The sequence below is a fragment of the Sinohyriopsis cumingii genome, chromosome 7, assembly GCF_028554795.1.
Source record: "Sinohyriopsis cumingii isolate HCF-2022 chromosome 7, ASM2855479v2, whole genome shotgun sequence".
NCBI classification, from domain to species: domain Eukaryota; kingdom Metazoa; phylum Mollusca; class Bivalvia; order Unionida; family Unionidae; genus Sinohyriopsis; species Sinohyriopsis cumingii.
Window position 1 is genome coordinate 92082400 of NC_142967.1, and position 10772 is coordinate 92093171.

The window sequence follows — 10772 nt, forward strand, 5'->3', positions numbered from 1 at the left end:
AAGACTATCGACAGAGATTCCAAGGGATTGCTATCAAGTTCGATATGAATAAGTGCGTACACATTATCGTGTGGCAGGAAACAAGACTCCCCCACCGGTATGGGCATATGGAAATAATTTGCTGTAAAGCACGCACAACTTTATCTCTTTATATATTGGACATTTTTTTAATCTAAGTTAATGCGCCCATAGATTCTTTAAAAGGCCCTGTGGACTTTGGGACCTACCATTACATATTTGGTTGGGGTAGGAGGTGGCGGATTTTCAGTGAAGCCAAGATATATATTTTTTTCTTTTACCTCATAAAATGAATCTTCAACTAATATTAAGGATATAATGTATTCTATGTTGCTATAAATTCGAACAAGAATATATTTTCCAAGTTCTTATACATTTTTTCAGAAACAAATTGCATCAATATCACCATCTCCACCCCAAAAAGTTAAATGGTATGTCCCTTATGCAATTACTTTAGCTTCAAGGTAAATTCAAGATCTTTATATTGCTTTAAACATTTTCAGCAATACCTTTTTTGCATATTTATTCTAGCAGAAAATTTTAGGTTCAATCACACATACATTGTATCACATCTAAATTGTATCACACATACATTGTAGCACATCTAAATTGTATCACACATACATTGTAGCACATACACATAGTAAAACATTAGGTTCAGTCACACATACATTGTATCACAAATACATTGCATCACCCATACATTGTCTCACACACATATTGTATGATATATACATTGTATCACATATAGATTTCATCACACATGCATTGTATCACACGTACATTGCACCACACATACATTGTATCACACATAGCTTGCATCATACATACATTGTTTCACATATACATTGTATCATATATACATTCTATCACAAATGCATTGTATCACATATCGTATCCCACATCCTATCACATATACATTGCTAAACATTAGTTTCAGTCATGCAAACATGTATCACACATACATTGTATCGCATATACATTGTATTACACATATATTTTATTGCATACAATTGTCAGTACTGTAAGTCGACAGGTCATATAACAAATGGTATTTGTAAGTTAACGTTTAGACACATATAAGGCACTAAAAATACATCTGACGTCAACGCGACGTAACTGACTAAATAACACTGTGATCCATCATTTTCAGTTTTCTCGAAAATATGAAGAGAGTTTTGGCCCCCCAGTACATTCCCACCCTTCAGGACATATTGTACATAAGAAGGCCTACATTTGGTGTCATAGATCATTACTTTTATATCGATGATTTTGCATACAGGTAAGATATTTCTGGATGACTTTTTTCAGATCATTTTGGATGACGTTTTGTACAGGTGAATATGTGTGTGTGTGTTTGTGTGTTTGTGTTTGTGTCTGTCTGAAACATCTGTGCACGCGCAGACATTACAGCAACAATGTAATCGTTAACCCAGTTCAAATTTCGAATTCGACCATCTCTAGTAATTACTATAAAACCAGTTAAATACTGGTTAAATTAGTTTGAAATGTCGACTTTCTGAACTTGTTACACTATGCAACTCAAATTGTCTGACACAACCAGTTTGGGTTCATAAAATTAAGCCTGTACACTGTTTCGGAGAAGATAGACAATATCAAGATGCTGGCGGTCAAAAAGGTTGGCTGAATTTAGTTGAATAAAGACATAAAGTATATGACCAGGATAGACAGACAATTTACAAATTAATTAAGTATTGAAAAAGAACCAAATTTTCTGGACCATTATTGAAAATCCCCTGCATGTATTTGTAAATTAAGAGGAAGCTGTCTGAACCTTAAGGTTGATGAAGTGATATATGAATGTGTGAACTTTAAAACTGACACATGAAGATATGAAGTGTCTGAACTTTAGGGTTCGTACAGGGGTATATGAACTGTGTAAACATCAGAGCTGACACACGAAGATATGAACTGTGTGAACCTTAGAGTTGACACAGGGATATATGAACTGTCTGAAACTTAGGATTCACACAGGGATGTATAAAATGTCTGAACTTTAGAGCTGACACAGGGATATATACATTGTCTGAATCTTATTGTTGACATAGGGATATATGAACTGTCTGAAAATTTGGATTCACACAGGGGTATATAAATTGTCTGAACCTTAGAGCTGACACAGAGATATATAAATTGTCTGAACCTTTTTGTTGACACAGAGATATATGAACTGTCACAAAATTAGGGCTCACACAGGGATGTAAGAACTGTATCAAACTTAGGGTTCACACATGGATATTTGAACGTTTTGAATCTTAGAGTTGACACGGGGATATATGAATTGTGTGAACCAAAGAGTTGACACAGGGATATATGATCATATTTCTTCTTATGAAAGAAATGCATCTTGTGACAGTGACGTCGAGACCGAATATCATCTGATTGTGTATGTACAATTTTGAAACTTCAATGTCACCGTATTTATCTTGGTTTCTTGATTTGTGTGCAACTGTACAACAATCTATATCTGTACCGCTAAACAAATACAAATATATATTCAACTGCATTTGCAGACTGATTGTATTACATGTATTCAAGTATAGAAAGAAATCTTGTATGAAATACAACAGTATGTATACATGCAGTGGCTGTTTACAGCACATCAGCACAATATTGTCTATTGAGAACCAACTACCTTATGTACTCGCGTGGAAATCGAGTCCAACTGCAAACAACTAAAAGACCCTTATCGGCCGGCGCATAATACGACTGCGGATCATGGTCTTTTGTTCCTTGTGCAATTTTGGTTAGTGCTAAGAAACATCATAGATTCATTATACGAAGACAGGTCTGGAGCTATGCAGTGTGCAGTGGATCAGACTTTTAAGCGAGTACAATCGGTAGCTGTGAAGTTCGAAATCTGTAAATAGACAAAAATCGATGTGAGTCTTCGTGTAAAATACAACGTTCTTAAGCATTTTTGCTGATATTAGCTTACAATTTTTCTCTAAAATATATTGATTTATGGTAATTTAATTTTCTGTTATCACACTGATTACTTGTAATGGATAATAAGGGGATTATTTCAGTCTACACTAATAATGTTCATTCATATATATATAAACTTCCTTTCCATGCACACGTTAGAATCAGTGAGGTTTACTTAGCTCTACTGTATTCTCGTGGGTCGGTGGTTCTTTCCGGGGATTTCCCGGGTTCTTCCTCCACCATTAATACTGGCCGCCATGTATAGCCTATCGTGTGGTGAAAAATGGCGTTAAACCCTATAACAACAACAACAACAACAACAAAGCTCTTCTGTAGGTGTTCTGTCTCCAGTCTATGTTTCTGCAATTTATTTTTTTTTTCGTTCTTTTACTGCAACATATTCTCAAATGTTGATGTTTCTCACGTAAAGTTTAGGCAAATGCAAAGTAATTTAAAAACATAATGTACGAGACAGACAATTGGTTTCTTTGGGATCTGGAAGGAAATTTACGTAATCCATTACTTGTAACAGATATTACCAGGAACAAGTAGGAAGTTGTGAAATTTGGCGGCCATGGGAAGAATGGGCGTCTCGGAGAATATTTCATTAACTTTCAACCTTTAGGTTTACTTGGATTTGATGTCAATTTGTTTTTCGTACCCAGCGGCTAGAAATCATGTTCATACCAGAAAATTATTTTATAAAAAAATTAACTTGATTTTGAGCTTGAGATGTTGTTTTGACCAGAATAGAAGAATTTTGTTTTCAAGTAGCTTTTTCTCTTATTCCTAAAAGGTTTATATTTTTTATTATTCTATTTTCAATTAAAGGGTGATTGACGTTGCCGGCCAAAAAAGCCAACGGAAAAAATGGATTCATTTCTTTGAAACGGTTACCTCTATATTATTTTTCGTTCCCCTCAGCGAATTTGACGAATATCTGGAAGAAGACAAAACACTAGTAAGTAAAATGAAACCCCTCCCGCACATGAATACATCCTCTTCCACTTGTTAACGTGACACATAAATTAACAACAATGAGCAAATATAGAAAACTCAATAAATACAGTACAGTCTTAAAACAAGCTACTTAACATAATCAGTCTCCTTGTTGTGTACTTTCTTTTATCATCTTTTCTAATTTGCTGGTTTATTGTTTCTCCGCTTTTTATAATTTTTAGTGTTGCTGTTCTTTTTGTGCTGCATGTATGGTTGTTTTCTTTTACTTTTTATTTGGCTCACGTCTTTAGGCTATAAAAATAATTTATTCTCGAGGCGTGATGACATCTAGTACCGAGTTTAAAGCCAGGACATTCTTAAACTTGTTCTTTTCTAAGTCATCTCTCCTGACCAATTCTTGCAAAACATTACTGTTGTACAGATTATTTTAATAATGAACAACTCCCTCCTCCACCAGGTTATGAGATGCGTACTATTGTTCTCTCTCATCGATTTTGATCTCTATTTAAATATTAAAACTATTAAAGCAGGAAGAAAGCTCGATGGACAAATCAATCATTTACCTAGGAAATTGTTTTGGATCGTTCTTAATTATTTGATGATAACCTAATTAGAGAGAAAGGAGATTGTGGGATCTTTCGATTGTCGCTGAAACAATAAGAGGCAGGCAAAACAATTATGAAATACCTTATATTGTTTGAGATGGTCATATATAAATGTGTGTGTGTGTGTGTGTGTCATTTGTTAAAAAAAGTAAATTTAAAATGAATTTTCAACCTTTAAATATTATTTAGAATTCAGTACAAGACAGTCTGCAGACATTCCACGAAGTGAGCCACAACCAGTACCTCGAGCGAACGGACTTCCTCCTTTTCTTAAACAAGTACGACCTTTTCGTCGAAAAGCTGAAGTGGAAACGTTTACAAGTATGCTTTCCAGATTATGACGGTATGTTAATTTGTTGCCCATTATTGCAGATAGAGGACATACAGTTGTATGCTTAACACCTCTGTATGTGGTTTTATGGATTCTCTTTGTCAGTTTTTGCGTCTGTTTGTCCAACTGTCTTAATTGTCTATGTTGTATGCCTTATTTCAGTATCCCTTTTGCGTGTGGTGTGTGGGTGCGTCTTGTTAAACTTAAAATTGATTACTGTATGCTTTCCAGGGCTTCTTCCACACTGTTTACTAAATCTTACATGGACTTTAATTTTAATACATTTACACACCGTACCACCAAAGCTGACATAGGGTGCCTCATGCCATGAATTTCTTTGGTGCTCCAAAACTGCTTCGACGTGACGTTTCTTTCCAATGATTATCAATTACAAATAATATAAAGAAAATACTAAAGCTAATAAGCAGTGGATATATTGAAGTTCTCAGCAAAGTAAATTATAGTCCTTTTATGCTTTGTTGTGGTAATATCTTATTTTCGTTCGCATTCTTCATCACACTTCATCGAGCCAAGGCTCAATTGTTTTGTAACCGTTATAAACCAATTTCTCTGAGTAATTATATTACAAACATGCAGCATATTTTGTGAAAATTATCAAGTTTATTTACTTTCTAAATGTCTACTATACCTGTACGCTAACTCAGTGAGGAAATTATAAATGTGCTTCATCTAAGTACATATTGACACCAAGAGCAAGTTTTCTGCAAAGTGATGATAGAGAGAGGGTATTGTGTTCCCTTGTTGTATTTTTCTTTATGTCTTTGCAGATGACAATACCCCCGAAGCATGCGTGAGATACATTCGAGAACTGTTCCATCAACATCGACCATGTCATAAGCACGTGTATACTCATGTATCCTGCGCCACAGACGTGCCGATCATGCGTGACGTCCTTTCCAAAGTTCTAGACATCATCACAGAGATAAACCTACGAAAAGCGGGAACATTCTAAAGCTTAAACTCGTTGATCCTATGTCCAAATGTTTGAGTAGGGATAATTTTACTTTCCGTCTGAGACATCATTTTCCAAGTCATGCGCAGCAAAACTCAGAAGAGTGAGGGCATTGATGAACAGCATAAACCCATGGAATCTGCATTCCTATCCTTGGAGAAATCAAAACTAATGTGCGGTTCCGCCTGCTGCTTGCAAGATTGAAGAACGCAATACATTGCTATATGGATTCACATGTTCTTAAATGAAAGGATGTAGCAGAATGCTGAAATATGTATTTACCAAGAACGATAATAGTTTCATTCAATAGGATTGTAGATACTGAATCTGCTGTTCGTAATAAAGCACACGGTCAAGATTTGAATCAATGAATGAATGCTGGTAGACAACAACACGTCAATACAGTTGAAGAAAAATGTTTTATTTTAAATATTAATCAGATATGACACATTATGACACATCCTATTCTTCCTTATTTCGGAAAACTCCGTGTATGAGACACGCATGAGCAAACATTTTAGTATCGGAAACGTCATGACTGTCACAGTTGATATGTTTGCAAGCATGTCTGTGCACGTGCTTCGGAAACCTGCAGGAAAAGAGATATTACAGAATAGTTGTAGATTAGAGACAGACTATCTTCATGAATTTTCACACCCAAAGAATACTACTTTACGGACACCATTCAAAGCAACGAGTAGCTAACATACTGTAAATAATGCTGTATTTCACAGCCACTATAAATACACCAGTTGCCTGACAGGAGGTTGTGGAGAGCTCAGCACCAGAAACTTTAACGAACACTTGGTACGAAAATTGCGATGAATATGGATGTCCAAACGCATCTACCAACGGGTTTATAGATTATCACTTCTGCGGCAGTAGGGTGCACCAAAATGAAGTCTCAGTGGAAGGGTTGATATTAGGACAGTCAGAAATATAGAAATAATCAAGGTTAGTTTAATAAAAATAATTGTGCAAAGCAGAATTCCAGGAAGCTACATGTACTATGGTCAGGTGACAACCGACACTGCATACGTTTCGGATTATATACAAAATCGTACACAAGACTTTCGCCCCTGATAAAGATAGTGGTGTATGTAGACGGTGATTATGAAAAAGATGCAAAAGAAAAGTGCATATTGTGCAACAAAGCACTTAACTGAAACACTTTGATCTTTTTATCTCTGGAATTGTACATATAACGCATGAATAACTGTATAACATGTATTAGTGTTAATATTTCAATTGTAGGGAGCTATGCTAACAGATGATATACTATAAACATGTAACGTATAAATTAAAAATAGTTCACCACCGTATTCCATTTATGCGGAGAAATATATCAGAATGTGAACTGTCTAGCTGTAAAGGATGCACGTAATGTAGCACAAAGAAGAGAAAATTGAAACCAGAATGTTGAATGCCACGCTGCACATCTTTCTGACATGCCTAATATGTTAGGAAAAAATCCACCCTCTTTTGTCATTTGGATTTATTATATGATACCACGGTAACCACTGATGAGAAGAACTGCAAATTAATAGGAAACTAATATTCAATAGTGCACACACACACACACACACACACATATACTGATGGAAAAAGTCTTAATGAGTTCTCATAAGAAGATCTTATGATATCGTAAGTCGGCTTAGTCAGACTAATCGCCTGAAGGATAGAATCGACTACTCGTAGAATATATATTTAAAATGCATCATCTTGGCGCTGACTGTATATGATTTGCAGTGGGTATATGATGACGTCATGGGATACGTAACAATCTCGTAGAATCCCATCTCTGCTTACACCTCATAAATAGCCATGTTTGAACATTGGTCTGTCAATGACAATATCACTTGATGTAAGAGTGAATTTTTAGTAGCAAATTATTATCAGTAGCAAGATATCGTTCCATAAATCATCTTTTTATATGCTCATTTTTTCCCCCGTTAACTTTACATTGTCAGAATCGTGCAGTATTACCCGATATTGAATCCGCGCGACAATACACATATAGCATTCACGTGCATAAAGGAATTACTTTCTATTGTAAACAAACAATGGACGCAGACGCGAGCACTTTTGATTTGTACACAAACCATGTACACTCGCGTAAGAGGCTCTTTACGTTGTGGTTGTTTAAATTTTTTCTGAATGAACTAAAACAGGTGTTTCGTGGGCTGCCACATACCAGCTGCTTTGGCACATTCCCCGTTGATACAATGTTACGGATTTAGGCTAGCTACAGTATATAACAGACGCAAGATAAGGTCCTTACAAATAACATACAAGTGACAAGTCATATACTCTCTTCTTTAGCTGGTGATAAGAATGGCAAAATAAAATATACTTACAGTTTTACATCCTGAATTTCCTAAAAATGTATTCTCTTAATTCTGCAAATCCGAATTACATGAGCCATGTCATAGGTTTTCAGTCTGGATTACACATTTCGAAATTGTGCTGTAATTTCGATGATAAGTGCAACTGAATCCTCCTTACTGCACTCAAAATAAAATAAGCATTAAATTCCATAGCGTCTTTTTGATAATTGCAATTGAAAGACTTCATATTTTTGCCACATTATGATTTCAAATATTCAATGACAGAAACAGAAACACATTTGCAGATGTCAACATGCTTCTCCCTAGCTTCTTCGATCTCATGTATTTCATGTGGATTCGTCACATACAAATCCAGTCCATAATCACAAAATGTCCTAGAATCGAGAAGAATACCAAAATCTAATCATTCCAGATCAAATGGAAAAGTTGTTGCAATGCACATTCATTCACAATATGACTCCAAATTTCAAATTTAGCTAGACACGCCATTTTCTTTCGAAAGTTATGTCAAGCGCGCGATTAAGTTCAAATTTATCTGGGCGGAGTTATGTGCGCAGTAATAATGTTGATTTGTATAATGATGAATATGCGCTTGTGTATTTAGTTTGTAATGTGGCATACATTCATTTACGTTGTTTCTTGTAGTGTATTTTGTTTATATAATTAAACCTTAGATAAAATTAAAAAAATGAGCATACAATAAAAAGGTTACTGCATTCGTATGGGAAAATATGAACTCGTTTTGTCGGAAGGATATACTGCACTCCCAAGTTCGTGCAGTATTCCATCCAAAACCTCGTTCATATTTTCCCATACAAATGCAGTAACCTATAAATATAAGCATGGCAACAGAAAATATAAATTATCAAATCGCGTCAAAAATTTAAATGATCCGAGTTTGCAAATTGTTCAATTATGTAAAGGATATATATGATCCTTGATAATAAATTGTCAAACCATGTCAAACATAGGAATGATCTTTGTTTACTAATCGTCCACATGTGTCAATAAGATCACTGATCCTTCTTTACCAATTATCCGACCATGTCAAGAAAGCAATGATCCTTGTTTACAAATTGTCTGTGTCAAAAATGTAGATGACCCTTGCTTACAAATTGTCCTAGCATATAAAAGATAATAATGATCCTTGTATAAAAATTGTTAGTCATGTCATAATATACAAATGATTCTTGTTTACAAATCGTTAGACAATGTCAAACATGTTAATGGTCCTTGTTTTGCAAATAGGCCAATCATGTCATAAGATATCAGTGTTCTTTGTTTTACAAATTTTTAAAGCATGTCAGAAAAGTCAATGTGATCTTTGTTTTAAGGTTTGTCAAATCATGTCAGATATAGCAGTGGTCCTTGAGTTACATACATACTGTCAATCAATTCATAAAATGTTACTGATCATTGATGTGCAAAATATCAAAATAATCATAAAATGTTAATGGTCGTTGTTTCAGCAAATTGTCAAACCATATCATACAAAGTCAAAGACAAACCATTTTAAAAATGTCAAATATAATTATTCGTTGCTGGACAATGTTATTATCAAATCTTTTTAAAAGGAACTATGAACGATCATCATTTTACAAATTATTGTAATGAAGCGTTCAACTGGGACGAAATCATTGGTCAGAACTTCAACTCGGACGATATCATTGGTCAGAACAACCATCATAAACGTCAAGACACGTGTCTGAAACACGATTATTGCGAACATGGTTGTTTTTAAAAACACATCGTTGATTGTCAAATTAATTTAAACACAAAATGCCAATCCATTGTCCGGTGCCTGGCGTTAGTGTTCGTTACTTTTAAAGTCTAACAAAGTAGCGGCGAAGATTTTTTCAGAAACCATGCCTATGGCATGACAAATCAAACTGTGTATTAGTATGTTACTTTGCCTCTGCTTATTACAAAAAAAGTAATACTGGAGATCCTATATGTTGGACTCAACCTAAAATTTAGATATGTTTACAAGGTAACCATGATAATGTACAAGGAACAATAATTAGTTTCATATCTGTACATATTAAAGATTTTTTAATCTACAAATTTGATAGATGATTTTACATTTTGAGAAAAAAGTATGTCTTTATGACCTTTTGTGTATCTAACACAGACTTACTTTCATTAGAGTATAATGCATCCTAGACTTCCAAAAATATATTAAAATAACAAACCTTGAAAGAGAAATAATTTCAAATCCTGCTTTTCCAAACTGATTGTGCTGTTCACGCATCGATGAGGTAAGACAAACAATAGTGTCAACGGACGTCTTTTAAGTCTTTGATCTCGAAATAACTGTTAGAAAAAGTTCTGCTTGACTCTTAATTCAAAGTTTTGTACAAAAATGCAATTAAACAAAATATACCAGATCGACACACATTTGGAAGCTCTTTGGCTTCATGACTATTTTATGCCTATAACTAACCAAACTGATAAATGTTTGTATTTGTTTTTTAAAAAAAAAGAATGATGTAAGAAAGAAAAGTATTTTTATTTGTCTATCTATAAAACGCACGCATCTTCAACGCTTTGTTTGACCTTCAGATAGAATTAAGATGTGGCAAGGTTTT

At 34.5% G+C, this 10772-nt stretch overlaps 1 protein-coding gene across 1 annotated transcript in view; it reads left to right on the forward strand.

Annotated features, from left to right (window-relative positions):
- LOC149795712 (guanine nucleotide-binding protein G(i) subunit alpha-1-like) overlaps positions 1 to 9154 on the forward strand; it is a 65592-nt gene extending 56438 nt beyond the window's left edge. The window contains exons 5-8 of the mRNA XM_089965594.1: positions 1172 to 1300; positions 3799 to 3928; positions 4722 to 4875; positions 5652 to 9154. Coding sequence (XP_089821720.1) covers positions 1172 to 1300; positions 3799 to 3928; positions 4722 to 4875; positions 5652 to 5836 — 598 coding nt within the window. The 3' untranslated portion in view covers positions 5837 to 9154. The remainder of the gene's footprint in view (positions 1 to 1171; positions 1301 to 3798; positions 3929 to 4721; positions 4876 to 5651) is intronic.
- The last annotated feature ends 1618 nt before the right edge of the window (positions 9155 to 10772 follow it).